The following is a 16,688-nucleotide window of genomic DNA, read 5'->3' on the forward strand; positions in this document are numbered from 1 at the left end:
ATATTGGAACTCTGTTCTTCGGTTCACATATTTAGTATTCAGTTTAAATAAAATACTTAATAGATAGAGTATTCTTTTCTTTTAATAAAGCGTGTTCAACATTTCATACAGTAGTGAAACCACTTAATTTTTTAATAGATTATCTTTTACACAAACCGAATACTTCCGTGGCTCATCAGAAGGGTAAGAAAAAGTTAGTAAGGAGATTCATTTTGGTTAAAGAGCCAAGTTGGTAACCCATTAGCACGCGCACGTGCTTCTAATTGTCACCACTCTCTTCTCTAGGCACAGCACAGCCGCCTTCCTCCCGCGTCTCACGCGGCGTCTCACGCTCCTCGGATCAGCTCTCCTCTCTCTAAAACTCTCTCCCAAAACTTTCCTCTTCCACACCCTAACCCTAGCCCTAATTAATCTCGCGTGCGTCCCTGTCCAATCCCTTCCCCCTTTCCCCCTTCCCCCTTCCCCCTTCCCCCTTCTTCCTTCCAAGTTTTCAGGAGTGCAGTGGTAAATCGACCCCCTTCCTTGACGCCTTAATCGACCACCTCTTGATGGCTTCTCTAGGGTTTCGTTTTCGGGTCGATCTCTTCCCATCTCCGCCATGGTGGTTCGCGCCATAGCCGCCTCCCGAACAGCCATCAGAAAGGTACGCTGTTCTCCAATGTTTTATGTTCTGCAATCTTATGTTTTAGAGGGCATAGTTTCTAATGGGTGGCCAATCCTTGTGTTTCAGCTGTTTCTCGTTCATCCAAGACTTAATCTTTCTGGCCAAGGGAATTCGCTTGTAAAATATGATGGCAAGGTCGGTTGAACACTCCACTCTATCATGTTTTTTTTTTCTTTTTTAATCTCTGATGCGGACATTAGGATTGAATTATCTGGCGGTTTATCTTCTTGGATTCTTTCTGAAGCATGAAAACTGCATTCAGTTTTTAATTATGTCAAAGCATTAGAAATGTAGTCCCCTTCTAATGAGCATCGTCATAGTCACATTAATTATTAGATCTATCTGGGAAGTTAAATAAAAAAAAATGTCTCTTCTTTCTCCTATGAACTGCTATACCAAAAAACTGGTAGGGTCAGGAAAAAAACTAGTAGGGGCTAAAAGAGAAAGTTTGCTAGTTCTAGGATGACTATCAGATTATTTATAATGGTCCCCAGACTCTGCAATTTGAATATCATGAGATTTCTTCAAGAAGAAAACCCCATTATTATGTGAACTGGAAGGTACTTGTAAGATTGGCCCTTGGTCAGATGGGACTCCGCATTAGCTTTCTTACAACAACAACGATGATGAGGACACAGACATCAAGGGTCAGATATATGGATCATTAAATTTAGTAAAACAGTTTCAATCAAGTTAGGTATTGCCATTTTTTTTCTTACTAGTTCCCTTGTTTTATTCTTCCCTTTAAAGAATCTTTTAGTTGAATGAGATCATTTCTTCATATTGGTGCACTAATAAGATATCTAAGATACTTGCAGAGTGGGCTTACATTAGTTGTCTCTATTAGTTAATTTTCTCTATCATATGTTTTACATATCCTGATGTATTATCATACATTGATTCTTGCCCACCTGAAAATAGTGTGCTAGCTTGAAATACAGCTGGCTTGCTTCTTCTTTTGTGTTTTCACAAGTGAATATAATTATTGGGAATAAGTAACTAGATAAAAAATTTCACCTATTTGTCGTCAGTTTATTTGTGTTTCATACAAATTGTTTTTGGGAATAAATTATTTGTGTTTCCTGGTTGGATATGACAAATGTGACCATTTTCTGCAAACCGTAAATTTGTAGCTCTTCCATCCTTTGATAAATGCAAAGAGCAGTATTCTTTGGTATAAAAATTAGTTCACCGCAGCAACCACCATCAATAGGCCTTCAAGTCAACTACTTGTGATATGCTATATGGATCCTATTTGGGTTGACGAGTTATTTCAGTAGTATGCTGTGAGCTGTTCTGTGTGTTTGACAGTATTTTACTATTTTGCTTGTTCCAGAATTCATGAATTTAATGGATTTATTCTAGAAGTTTTTAAATATGAACAGGTCTTGTTTACCAATTTGATGTACATGAGTGAACTTCCAATTTAATCTGGTGCTGGTTTACAAATGTATGCGAGTTACTGTTATGCAACTGCATTATACTTAAATATGCCTGAGTGGCTCAAACTTCTTAATGTCCAGCATTGCATTAGCACATCTTTTTCTTTTTCTTGTAACTTGTACTTGCAGTTATTCGAGGTCCCAAAAATGAAGCATTTATATCTCATCTGTAATTTCCAGGTTTTTTCCTTTAGGGAAGCTCAGGAAAGTTGGTTACTCTTTTCTGGCGAATTCAAGAACCAACTGTTCCAGGTCACAGAAGAATGAATCAAGTTTTACGGTTGGTTTGATGTACTCATGCAGGGCCTTTTCGCACTGTAAGGTTTCTAGTGGAAGAAATACATTATATATGCTTGATAGAGCCAAGGAAAATCTATACAAGAGTCACAGAGTGAAGAACTTCTCTGTCCTCTCATCCAGTAATTCAATGGCTAATCATGTGCTAGTTGCTTGGAAACGACTTTCAGCGAAGAATACTAGAGTAGCAGCCTCTCCATCTGTCAATAGGATAGCTTGTGCTGTGAGTTTGGCCATAACTAGATTTCAATTAGTTCCATACATTTTTGCCTTCATTGCTGGAGAGATGGCATTGGCTCAGAGGACTTGGGCAGATGGGGAGTACTTCCCTACAAGGAACACGCTTTACATGCGAGCTCAGGATGGTCATATTTACCTCACTTCTTTAATTTTTTCAGTTGCAGAGCTCATTATCTTATTTCTGAGATCAATCTATTTGGCAGTATTATTTTCACCTATCATAATAATGGCTCCATTTGCGGATAGTTTTGGCATTCAGTTTAGGAAAACATGGCTTCATCTTGTCCATCTTACTCTAGAGAAAGCAGGTCCTGCATTTATAAAATGGGGTCAGTGGGCGGCTACCCGTCCCGACCTCTTTCCTGGTGATCTTTGTACAGAGCTTGCAAAACTCCATGCAAAAGCACCTGCTCATAGCTTTGCCTACACAAAGAAAACTATTGAGAAAGCATTCAGTCGCAAGCTTTCTGATATTTTTGAAAATTTTGAGGAGGAACCTGTAGCATCTGGAAGTGTTGCTCAAGTACATCGAGCTTCCTTGAGATTTCCCTATCCAGGTAAACAAGCAAAGCGCGTTGTTGTTGCTGTAAAAGTGAGGCATCCAGGTGTTGGTGAATCAATTAGGAGGGATTTTGATATCATTCATATGGCTGCAAAGATTTCCAAATTCATTCCTACAGTCAAATGGTTGCGTCTGGATGAAAGTGTGCAACAATTTGCTGTTTTCATGATGTCTCAAGTTGATCTTGCGAGGGAAGCTGCCCACTTGAGCCGTTTTATTTACAATTTTCGTAGGTGGAAGGATGTATCTTTCCCAAAGCCTCTTTATCCTCTTGTGCACCCTGCTGTTCTGGTGGAGACATATGAGCAAGGAGAAAGTGTTTCACACTATGTTGATGAGCTTGAGGGACACGATCGACTTAAAAGTGCTCTTGCTCACATTGGGACTCATGCACTCCTGAAAATGCTTCTGGTATATTTTGTTTTCAGCTCTATTAATTTATTCTTCCTTTTAGTTTTGGCTGCAACTGCTATTTAAGTCTGAAAATCATGTTTGATAACTATGTCAAAACCATGGGTGGAGACTCATCCACATAGTTGATCCATGGTAAATTTATAGTAGCTGCCTGCTATTTTCACTTCAGTAAATTGACAGAAATTGTCAAAGAGATTTTCATCCTGAAGGCTTGTATAACAGTTAATGCTCTTTCATCTGTGCACTTTACATATATGACATTCACGTACTTCTGGATTTAATAAATTCATGTGTTTTCTCATATTTTAAGGTGCTTCATGTTTATCATTATATTACTCTTTTATGGTAGACTTGCCTTGCATAATAGGAGTATTATTTCTTCACTTGATCATATCTTCCCTGACTTGAAATTGGTCGTTATCAGATTTTATTCATTCTGGTACAACTTTACTGACTAACATCTTTTCAGGTTGACAATTTTGTCCATGCAGATATGCATCCTGGCAACATCCTTGTCCGAGTAGCACAACCGAGGCGCTCAAATAAAGGACTTTTCAAGTCAAGGCCTCATGTGGTTTTCCTTGATGTTGGCATGACAGCTGAGCTTTCAAACAGTGACCGGGTAAATTTGCTAGGATTTTTCAAGGCTGTGGCCCTTCGTGATGGTCGTGCTGCTGCAGAATGCACCTTAAAGTTGTCAAAAAAACAGAATTGCCCAAATCCAAGAGCTTTTGTCGAGGTAATTCCTTTTATATGTCTGTGAGAACAAATTCATTTACTGATAGTTCTTGTGCTTGACTTGACACTTTTGCTGGTTAGTCTCTTTTTAGTATTTTGATACTGACCAATTGTATTTTCTTTCCTTCAGATAATCCTACTTAAGTTTGTAAAGAGTATGTTAATGCTATCTCCATTTGTCCGTTATAGTAAACTAAAACTGCCAAATTTAACCAAATACTAGCTAAATGTCTGAAGCATCCTAATGCAGAAGATAAATTCAGTAAACTAAAAAGATAACTAATTAAGTACAACACATGAAAATGATTCAAATAATAATGAAAATTTAGAAATCGAAATAAACTGAATCTTAAAGTATTTAGAACATGATAATATGCTAATATATGTATACCGAAATTGTAGAAAATTAAAACTTTGTTCTTCCTACTATTCAAGTTGCATTACAGAGTTTGCATATTTTTCCTGACCAGATGGTTGTGAAAAATTTTGGTGCATAAACATGTCGTGTATTCCACCGCACCACTAATTGGAAGGACCTTGCTTGTTCATCTAATGAAATTGAGTCACTTTATTTGTTTTGTTTGATTAGAATATGTTGTTATCTTCATTCCTCAATATTATTCATATTTAGTTCCTAACATGTATCTTATGCTTATTGTCATCATTTCAATTAATCTGCAAATTAGATGATTTAGATTTACAACTCTTTTTGAGTTGTCACAGATTGGTACAAAGCTTATTTTAACCAATTTTTTTTTCTGAACCAATGCTCGCTACATAACTCATGTGGTCATACTTGTTATTTTTGTGCGTGTGTATGCCAGTGAGTTAAAATTAGTTTAATTGATCTTCACGTATGGACTACCAGGAAGTGGAGAAGGCATTTAGTTTTTGGGGTACTCCTGAAGGTGATATTGTCCACCCAGCTGAATGCATGCATCAATTACTTGAACAAGTCCGCCGTCATAAAGTCAATATTGATGGCAATGTTTGCACTGTGATGGTTACTACTTTGGTTCTTGAGGTGATTTCATACTTTGACATATTCATGGTCTGTTCATACTTATTTTTGTTTGTGTAGTTTAATCTTATGCATTACAAATATCTTCTAGCATAAGATTATGTTTATACATTCTTTCTTAAATTATTGTCATTTCAATGAGGAAACAAAATTAATAAAACCAACATATCATTAAAATTTTAATTGCCACCCTTTCATTATTCCAAAAATGTAAGATCCTTTGTTAATTTCCATTTAGTACTTTTCTCCATCAAAAAGTAGCTTCTCCATTGGTGCCTCAGTTTACTAATATTGCATTTGATATGTTTGTTTTACGCTTACTTATTTTACAATGTAACCTAGTCACAGGACTTCTAGTTAATATCATCACAAATAATCACTACCAAATAGCTACTGCCATGGATTTACTCATTTGCATGCCAAGTAGTACAAAGTAGCTGGTACATGCCGATGTTACCTGCGGCAATGCCAGTCATGCTTTCACTATGGTTACTGTGTGAATTTTGCCGGACTCCAATTCCAGCACATTCCATGCCAGTGACACTTCAAACCTTGGCTACTGTGACCACCATCATCTTCACCTAGTTCTAAATCGGGTATATCCACCTGCCTATGCAATCAGATATTTCTTTCAATGAGTTTCAAACTAAACTTATACCCTTGTGTTCATAATTACAACTTTCACCTTTTGCTTGGACTATTCAGCATATGTGGTTATTTTTCCACATTAGCTTAATTGAAGCTTTAAGCATGGTATTTCTTAGATCACAAGTCATAATACGGATAAACTCGCAAATTAATTTTGTACTTCTTTGATGTCTTCTTAACTAATTTATGGGTTTGTAATTATTGTTGCATTTGTGCATATTCTTAATACTAATTACTCTTCAACATGCCTGTCCATATGCAGTATGTGATACTTTGACAGCCAGCATAATCCGAATGCCTTTTATAACCGTTAACACCTAACTTTTATTATTACATACCTATTCTTGCTGAAAAGGCAAGTATTAAATGGTATAACTGTATAAAAGGTTTCTAATTATGTAGGATATTTCTTGTGGTAGGTTTAGCCTCTTTTAAGTTAAAAGGCTGACTTAGGAAATATATTCTTTTTATGTACAACTAGGATTTCCTCTGATTGACTATGCTGAAGCTATTGGTGCTTTAATCTCTTCACAGGGCTGGCAGCGCAAGCTGGATCCTGATTACAATGTCATGCAGACATTACAAACTTTGCTATTTAAATCAGACTGGGCAAAGTCTCTCCAGTATACCATTGAAGGGCTCATGGCCCCTTAAAACAGAGGATGCCGCCATGTTTCTTTCCCAAAATTTTTGATAGTTGAGTTCATGTGTAAGTTCATGTTGATATAAAAATTCGAGGAAGAGTTCATGCCTTCCGACCCATCCGTTCCGAGTTGGTTTTACACCAAGGATCACATTTTTGTTGTACTCAGATTGCAAGGTGAATTGCAGTGAAAAATGACCATAAAGTGGAAATAAAAAATAGAGATCCGATTTTTTTTTTTAACTTTTTTTTTGTGGTCAGTTCATATCGATTTGTTGAACTATGAGAAGTTAATCATTTACTTGCTCGTGTTTCAGGATTGTCAACTAATATTATTTCTATCATACGTCACATTTTTGCTCCACTTTGACCCTTAGATTAAAAATCTCGTTACACTTGAAAAGAATTTGAGAAGCCTGTCCGTTTGCAATAAAGATACGATATCTTGTGGCTCTTAAATATTTGATTTGTCTGAGCAGACGATTTGGTTGAACTATTGATAAATTCCTGTGAACTTTTGGGATAACTTCCCCCACTATTCCTTGTTTTATTAGTAGTTTAGAGATTAACCATAGCTTAGTGGGACAGCTAACAATACGATAAACCGACCACATACAATCAAGTCAACTGATTGATCATAACACTAGCAACTGTAAATATGATGTCATCATTTATACAAGTCTTCTCAATCTGATATACTTAATCAAAGAACGGTCATCTTTAAACCAACAAATCAACAAAAAAGGGGGAAAAAAAATCAAATTAAATTGGTGGTGTGCTGCTGAATGACAAAAAAGTTTGTGGTAAGCACATATTCGATTCTTGATTTAAAATTATGTCGGTCACTAAAATTATCAACTTTAAGTCAAGTCTCTCCAATTCAGTGGCACTAGGCTTTTCCATCATCCTAAGGCTCTCTCTCTATAGCTATTATTCCTTCTCCCTCGTCAAAACTTTCCATCCATCCCCCCCCTCTCTCTCTCCTTTACTAATCTCATCTCTTTTCTCTAGTAGACTAAATACATATTTTTCTCATTGATCATAAGCTTATAAACTATGAAGCAGATGCAAAAAAAAAAAAAAATTTAGTCCTCTCTACTATACAGAAATTAAATAACTAAATCAATTTTATAAGAAATAAATCCAGATTCAATTTTGAAGCATATTGAATCCCAATAGAATTTATATAAGTTTCGTGATGAGCAGGTAAAGCCCAGCGGGTTTAATAGACTTATAAAACACTGACGACGAATATGGTGTGCCGCTGGTGACGTGTCACGCACACACGTGCACACGGTCGGAGAGGGGGTGCATTTAAACGTTAGGTCCAACGTCCCCATTTGGAACACGTGCCAAGTGACTATTGCTGTCCTTTCCACATCCCCACACGATTTAAATGGTCGTTCTGTTATCGCCGTGTCGCCCGGGGGTTGTCCTCCTCCTCCTCCTCCTCCTCCTCCTCCTTCTTCTTCTTCTTCTTCTTCTTCTTTTTTGCATTTAGTTAAAACACAACAACTAGAAGAATAAACGAAGAACATAAGAAGTGTCGGCTGTCCCCCAAAATTGCATGAAATATATAATAAGGGAAAATATTACGTCCACTTGTTGATAGAAACCCTGCAAGAATAAGAGCAGCCGCCCACGAGATAAAATATTACGAAGAAGAATTAATTATATTTTACTCTACTTTGAGGTTGCCTTACAATCAGTGTTACCATTTTCTAGTCGATTCAAACGGGTACGTATTTGGTGATTGATTTTAGGTTAGAGATTGACGATAGGTGTCTTAAGTTAGATAATCACATGCATGCTTACTGCTCTCGTTGGAGAAGACAAAGGCCGCACAGGGTATAGAGATTCGCTTGTATGCTTTTAGATAGTGACGCAGGTAGGAACCTAAGGTACTAGCATATATATATATATATATATATATATATATATATATATATATATATATATATATATATTTAGTTCTCTTAGCATATAAGTTATAAAGGGTGATCTATCACATAAAGGTCATAGTCATTGGTATGTCATTTTGCTGGTTAGAAGTCAAGGTAGGGGTTTCTTATTCTCTCAACTGTCACAATAGACTTAACTGCCACAGAAGAGGCACTCTTTATTTGGTTCCCTTCTTCTTTTCTTTTCTTTTTTTCTTAGTATCTTTCCATTGTAATATTGTATTAGATGGTGGTGCAATCAAGTTAGATAGGGTAGCCTTTTCAACCCTTAGAGTTTTCTCTTTTAAAATGAAATGAAAAAAAAGAACTTTTCAACCCTTGAGCAAATCAATATACATAATATATATGTGAATATTAAAACAAATTTAATTGTCTACTAGTATGTGAATTAACACAATTTATTTGCCACTCTCTAGCCATGACTATTTCATATATTGGAACTTATGAACTTGCATGTGCTTCAGGGTCCCTTTAGTGATCTATTTGCTTAGATATGTACAAAGGCTTCGTCTTATATCTCAAACATGTGACGATCACACTTCATCAAGATTCCTGAGATTGTGTTCCTTAATTTCTTCTTCTAAGAGACACTGAAGGATGAGATGATTGATCATCAAAGGAACATGTCCAATGGATTTATCTAGACCTACACTATATGGACTTTGCGATAATTAGAAATACTCTAACAGCTGGTAATTCACTATAGTTGTATTGGTAGCTAGCTAGTTTAAAAGAGTTATAAACAAGTTGAGTATTCATTGTTTCTTTTTTTTATGATGCATGATGCATTAATTTATCGAAGAGCAATCCCAATCTTATTATCATGAAGGAAATGATGCTTTAGTGTGTAAAATTAAACTTGTAACCGGTTCTTCGCTAAAAGAAAAATAGATGATTAGTAGAAGACTTTTGCTCATTATTATTAGAAATAACTACAATAAGAGTTTGTTTTACCATTCTGTGTATTAATTACTACCATTATCCAATGATATCCTGAAAATAAATAAGATTATTTTTCCATTAGTTGAGGAATCTACTAGTGTAGCAGTTCAAAGTTGTTGAAGGTTGCATGATTTCTCCATGCTAGCTAATATGTGTTGATGAAGCTTATATATGTATATTTATATATATATATATATACCTCATCCATTTTAATTCTTGAGATGAATTATGCTATGGAACATTCACAACTAGACAAGTTGTCAATGCACCAATATCTTTATAAATGTATGGATAGATATTAGTCCAAACACTAAGATGACAAATTTTCTATCAACCAATGTCCACATGCTTAATGAGAAGTTTTGGATCGTGTGTACTTATTGAAACAATTGGACAATCCAACAACCAATCTAACACTATATATCTATGCAGGCATTATATATTAATGCTAGTCTTGGGAAGATGGCTGCGTCGATAAATCTCTAATTTGATAAATGCCTGTCTCATTCATGCAATTCCGTTACACAAGAATATAAGTTTGGACCCACTTCATGGGCAGCGAATAGTAGTGCGAATTGATTAGGACTTATTAACCTTTAAATCCTATCCTTCTACTTGATAATCTCGTCAAGGAATAAAACCAAGAAAGAATATATATATATATACTACCTCGATAGTTCGTGTGACAAACTCGTACATATGAACTCATCCACATAGGATTTGAGGATAGGTAAAATGAATTGCAGAGAACTCTAAAGCTCAAGGCTTCGAGTTGTGGATTCATGTGCATGCGTGCATATTATTTCGAGTTAATAGCAATTTAAATGCTCAACTATTTATAAGTACCTATTGTTCTTAGGCGTAAGCAAATGAAAGAGAGTGATTTTTGCAATGATAGCGTCTAGAGAAAGTTTTTCTAATAAGTAGTTGCGACTTAGTAAAATTTTAAAGTATCCCCATGTTTAGTTAATGAAAAGTTGAGGATTTTTTTTAATATGCCAATTCTAATAAATAATGATGTTTTATAGTGTTTTATTAAAATTAAATATTGGTGGGGTGTATTTAGTTGATAAGAAGTGGAGGGAAAAATAGTAGAAGTTTTTAGTAAATAATCATAATTTTTTTTATTGATAAGCTACGCAGACAAAATTTATTTAAATTTTTTCTATAAAAAAATTTGCAGCTCACAAGCGCTTAAATCCATGATCTTTTGTCACAAATGGGTACGCTATTACCATTGCGCTTCGTAGATAGTGGTAGTAAGTAATTATGACTTATTAGTATTTGATAAAAATATAAAAAAACTAATATTTAGTAAAAATTAATAATAATAAAAAATGTGAGAAATACAATTCTCTCCCTTTATAATAGAAAGTGAATTAGGGAAGTGTAAAACTTACATCTCAATTCACTTTCTTTATTCAAATATCATCAAATGGCAGACTTTTAGAAAATTATTATTTTCTCTCCTATCAAAGTAGTCACTTTTAATAATTTCTGTATTGTTGTAGAAAAGATATCAACCAACTGAAAATAGCTCCACTTCCTTTTACTCCTCCATTTAGAAGATAGTCAATTCACTGAGGTATAATAATTTTATTGAACTCTATTTTAAATGCCAAGATAAGAATAATATTTGATATTATTAGAAATGCCCACAAAATTAGTGGAAGTTGTTTAATTATGATAATTAATAATAATATGCAGTATTTAAAATGTAGAAAATATCACTCTCTCCCTTTGACAGATAAAATGAAATGAGCCCAAATTAAGGAAGTCCCGTGAATTTAGAGAAGTGAAGAAATTCATTTACCACTTTAATTTGTTCATCCAAGTTACGTTAAGATGATGGACTCGTAAAAAGTTGTCATTTTTTTTTTCTATTTCTTAGTAACGAAATACATAGTTATATAATAATTGATGATCATACGTAATATGTAAAACAACATGGTGTGTACTTTCAAGGTTATTGCCGCTTCTCAAAGGGAGACATTAAATCAAAGAAGAATTTCATCAATTAGTCTTTAATTTTTCTTCTTTTGTTGATCCACACGCCCATATCTTAGGCTATCAAATTGACGAATTGTGCATGCTTACTCAAGGCTCTCTATGCTTGGAAAGTTACCACGGTCATACTTTATTTTTGAAACTTATTTGTGCCCACGTTCTCGATGCTTTGTTCTATTTATAGTATTATCTATTGTAAGCAAAGTATGAGTTTGTGTTAAAGAATCGTTGCTCTATCTCTATTATTTATCGTGAATGAAGCTATCTTATTATAATATTCAAAAGTTAATGAATTATTTTCGTCCACAGGAGAGAAAAGATTCCCATGATTTTTGCTGGGAAAAAGAAGAGATCGAAAAGATTCCCATTAATTCTCAAAAAAAAAAAAAAAAGAAGCATCAAAATGGATGATTATAGTAATCCCCGGGTGATGTGAACGAGTCAACAGTCACGAGAAGGAGAGGTTAGGAGAAATTGAAAGATTCAGACGGTGCGAAATGGATCATTATACTAATTCATTTTTAAATCACGGTGTGAAATTGAAAGATTTAGACGTGAGACCAACCTAGACAACCTATCTCAAGCAAATCCAACCAAGCAACAAATCAATTCACTTCCAAATAAAAATAAATAAAAAAAAAAGGTTCGATGTGGTGGGTCCATGGATCCATGTGCACTCATGTGGTGGTTTGCCTTCTCAAGGACCCACCACCCACTTCTCCAACCACCACCACCTCCTCCTCTTCCTCCTCCCTCATTCTTATACATAAGGTTTTCCATTTAACACCCTATTACATATTCTTCTAAAAACGTATTCATAAATATCGAAAAGACAAGGGTGTGATATGTGAAATTCCCTCTACTTACTACTACTAGCTATTAATAATAGCCTAATTAACTAACTCATTTGTTTCGCCCTCTCCTTTGTCTCCTTTTTGTCAACTGGGTTTCTATAAGACATCGGATTTCCATGTAGACAGGCGTGTCAGAGCCACTGTTTCCCTGCCTTTTGGTCGCCCTCGGATCACGCCGGCCCTTCTTGTCTCAGAAGCCAAATCTTTGTACCTTCTCCTTAAAAAGGAACCCTAATTCTCTCTCTATCTTTTTTATTGCCACCTCTCCTTCCTTCCTTCCTTTCTATGGATGCGCCTGCAAACCCTAACCCTAGATTAACCAAGCCCATGTTGGCCTTCCACTTTTTACCAGCCCTAGCTCGCATCAGCAGCTCGGTGCCAAAGCCGTCGCCAGCCCGTCGGAGCCGAAGGATACGGCGGGCGGCCTACGCCTCGATGGCGTGCGCCGCGGGGCCTCGTCTCGTATGGCGGCGCGCGTTGCTGCGCCGGCTGCGAACGTCCCGCAGCCGGCGTACGAGGCTGGCGGTTGTGCGGAGGAGGACGCGGGCTCCGAGGGTCGCGCCGGGGGAGCCGACCAGAGCCGAAACGCTGCGGAGGTTGGTGCCTGGGGGGAGGAGCATGGACTACTGCAGCCTTCTTGAAGAGACTGCGGACTACATACAGTGCCTGAGCGCGCAGGTGCAGCTCATGCAAACCGTCGTGGATTCGATCTCTCACTGAGAACGTAAGATGAAGATCTAGGAGATAGAGGGAAAGAGATTATAGATAGAAGGGGAAGAAGGAGAAGATAAGGTGAGTTTGAGATCTTGTTGGTAAGTCATAGTTAACCCAGAAAAAGGAAAGGAAAAAGGAAAAAAAAGAAAGAAAGGGAAAAGATATTCTACTTATATATATATATGTGGTGGGCTTTGTATATTAGAGACATTTCTGAGGCTTGGCATGAGATGTTCATCAACTTTATATATGTCTCTTTTAACTCTGTACATAAATATACAAGAATTGGATCTAATATTAATTACCAGCAGCATGGTTAATTTTATATGATTCTAGTTCCATTAGATTATATATATATATATAGATATCAAATTTGTTCCTGATTAATTTTTATTAGGCAGAGTCTTGCAGGTGAGAAGGAGAGAGGAGGAGGAAGGGAATTAATTTGCCTACCAAGTTTGGTGTGTTTTTGGTGATGAATTTTTTGTTGAGTGGAAGAATAAAAAAAAATGAGGGTTGAGAATTGGGAGGCATAACTTTGCCTACCACGTCTAGTAAAAGACTTGTGAGCAGAGGAATTAAATCAAATTAAAACTCAAAAGTTGTCATGGAAGTAGCATCATAGAGTTAAGGGTTTCATTCCTTTTGCCTCCATTTCTACCTACCAAGTTGTTCTTCTACCTTGTTTGGTGTAATCACTCTGTTGATCATTGATATGTGTGCTGCCTACCTTTCTCTTGGATTTTCTCTTGGAGAATAAAGGATTCATATAGCCGATCCAAAATGTTGAAATTAGAGAACTTGGTTGTTTTGTTGTGTTGTATTTAAGATCTTTATCGATTTAGTCTAGTCTTCATGCATGAAAAGAATAAAAGAGAAGAAGTTCTATACTTATATATTTCTTTCTTGTCCTTCTTTTATAGTACTGGATCAAAAGATGCGAGCATAAGGTTGTGTTTGTTGGATATTTCTCTTTCTACTTGCATCATTTGTAAGAGAATCCCATGTATCAGTACAAATTATTGAGCTTCTCTTTTAGAAACTCATCAGTTATTGCAGCATAATATATTAAAGATTATAAATAGCAAATTTATTATTATTATAATTATAATTATTCACTAAGTTTTTGTTAATTTACAGCATAGAGACGTAAAAAATAAGCTATGCTTGCAATAGATTTACGTGAAGTATGGAGATGGAATGGTGCATCTGCCTGTTCTAATAATCTTTGGTATTATTCTATGAAATGGAAACTTTCTATGTTCCAGAATTAAGACTAACTTATAGAAGAAAAATTGATCCCTCTAATGATTGTGGAGTAGTTTCTGAGCAACAAGATGCCATTAATGGTTCAACATTATTGTACAAGAACTACCTAATGGAAGATTACTTTTGCATGTGCCTAGAAATGAGGAGATGAAAATAGTTGAGATTATAATTTATTTATGGGTGTTTTCCTCATCCACATCAAGGATAAATTCTATTGTTTTGCTTATCGAATCCTTTCTGTTTACTATAGGAGCTAAAGAGTCGGCTGATAAGAAAGTCCTCAACTATTGCTAGTTTTATTGGAACTTATCAGAATAAATCTTTTGTCCAACCTCATTATTCTTGCAGTTGGTCCTTATCGGGAAGCTTATGTATGGATAAACCTCCAATTCAAGAAACCAGAAGATAACTTGTAGACATAAAAAGAGACTAGTTCTTCGTTCTCTTCTTCTTCTTGTCAAGTTTATTAACTTAAATCCAACACCAAAAAAGTAAGCTAAAAAGAATTAGGATTTGCTAAGTAAATCTCAAACTTTTGACTAGGATCTGTAGGTAAAGAACTCGGTTTTAACTTGGCCAACTAAAATAAAAGCTACAAGGTTCATATTCGACACCAGTTCTTTTTTTTAATTTTCTGATTCAATACCCGTGACCTAATTGGATACTAACTAGACTTAATCTGTGTGTAAATTAAGGAGATCAATTACTTTCGACAAAAACCAATGTCAAACTCTAGTTCCTAGGAAACCCCACAAATGGTCACCTACTATTATATTATGCGGCGGCGGCGGCGGCGGCTGACACATTCTGACTCCATAGAGGTAGTCGGTGGTCCCCTTTCAGGTCTTTTACTATGCACGCGATTGAAACTTTATACATAAAAAAGAGAGGGGAAAAAGAAGATAATACCAAGTAGAATTGAATATATTATGATTTTTTATTGTCATTTACCATCAAATGGGCGTATTAAAACACCTACGGCGGCCTTTGATCCAATGAGTAGGGCATGAATTTGCTTTAGTCTTTGGTTTGCATTCCTTTTCCGAGTATTAAACTAAATCTTAATTTGATAAGAGTTGCATGGGACACACTCTTCAATGATTGCTCCTACCCTCCAAACTCAAGAACCCCCCAAAAACTAATACATATCTAAATAGTGCTTTATTTAGTTAGGCTCATCCTATCATAATCATCATGATCATCATCATTACCATCACTATAGTTTCTCTTCACTTGTTATAAGTAGTAAGTACCCGACTGGGCTAATAGCAGATCTTGGCAGTGGCCAATTGCAAAAGAGCAAACAATGTCAAGGATTGCTTGTCTTACGTTACCAATAGAGTTCGGGAGGGCGTCGGCGATCGGCGGTGGTGGCGGAAGGGAGCGGCGGCTTATGGGGTCGTCGGGCCGGAAGCTTCGAAGGAGGCGCGGCGGCAGCACGGTGCGGCTAGGGAACAAGAGAAGCCGGAAGCTGACGCTCCGGCGGCTCGCACGTTGGTCGCACGTCCGGTGGCGGGTGGTGGTGGAACTCCTCAGGCCAATCAAGATGGCATTGCTGGAGATAGCAGCCGGGCAGAGACTGGTTGGGTCCCCACAATTGTCGTTCCCTTTTATCTACCCATTCTCACTTGCATGAAATCAATAGTAATAAGTGTGTATGGGATATATATATATATATATATATATATATATATATATATATATATATGTAATATGTAATATAGTGTTTTACGTATTGTAATAGCACTGCTCTTTGCTTGGTTATGCCTTTGTGTGCTGAAGAAATAAAAGATGAAGTTGTTCGCTGGATTATGAGGTTAAGAATGATTCCTCTCCTGCTTTGAAAAATGAAATGTATTTGATATTAATTACAAATGCCACAAAGAGGATGGTTCTTTACTTGTGCATGTATGTGTTGTGACACTCATGAAAACAATGTACTTAATAATGTCGAGGATATATTATCCTAGACCATTCCTTTGTTCTAGGCTTTCATTATGCAATCGAGTTCGAATCTTCAATAGTACATAGACCCAACATTTAGAGAACTATAAAATCAAAACCGAATATAAGTATATATCCTTCGTTAAACGAGTTCTTTTTTTAAAAAAATTTATGAAGAGAGAATCTTATTACAGAGTTGTTGGCTTTCAAGTCTAATACTAGAAACGACACAGAAAAGGAGGATATCTATAAGCTAGCATATTTGCCAACTACGGTTGCTATAGTAAGTAGCCTCTATCAAGAAGACTGATGCATAACTAAGATTAAT

At 36.1% G+C, this 16,688-nt stretch overlaps 1 protein-coding gene and 1 long non-coding RNA gene across 2 annotated transcripts; both read left to right on the forward strand.

Annotated features, from left to right (window-relative positions):
* Positions 1 to 247: 247 nt before the first annotated feature.
* LOC140787456 (uncharacterized) lies at positions 248 to 6,912 on the forward strand. The gene is made up of 6 exons (XM_073136379.1): positions 248 to 643; positions 731 to 799; positions 2,287 to 3,616; positions 4,089 to 4,358; positions 5,226 to 5,381; positions 6,561 to 6,912. Exons 2-6 carry the CDS (start codon positions 789 to 791, stop codon positions 6,678 to 6,680), a joined length of 1,887 nt encoding a protein of 628 aa, XP_072992480.1. The 5' UTR covers positions 248 to 643; positions 731 to 788; the 3' UTR covers positions 6,681 to 6,912.
* A 5,576-nt stretch (positions 6,913 to 12,488) lies between these two features.
* LOC140785632 (uncharacterized) lies at positions 12,489 to 13,922 on the forward strand. The gene is made up of 2 exons (XR_012108489.1): positions 12,489 to 13,225; positions 13,549 to 13,922. It is a non-coding gene; the product is annotated as an uncharacterized lncRNA (long non-coding RNA).
* The last annotated feature ends 2,766 nt before the right edge of the window (positions 13,923 to 16,688 follow it).

This window comes from Typha latifolia, chromosome 4 (assembly GCF_019914945.1).
Source record: "Typha latifolia isolate L0001 chromosome 4, TyphaL0001v2, whole genome shotgun sequence".
Lineage (NCBI taxonomy): Eukaryota > Viridiplantae > Streptophyta > Magnoliopsida > Poales > Typhaceae > Typha > Typha latifolia.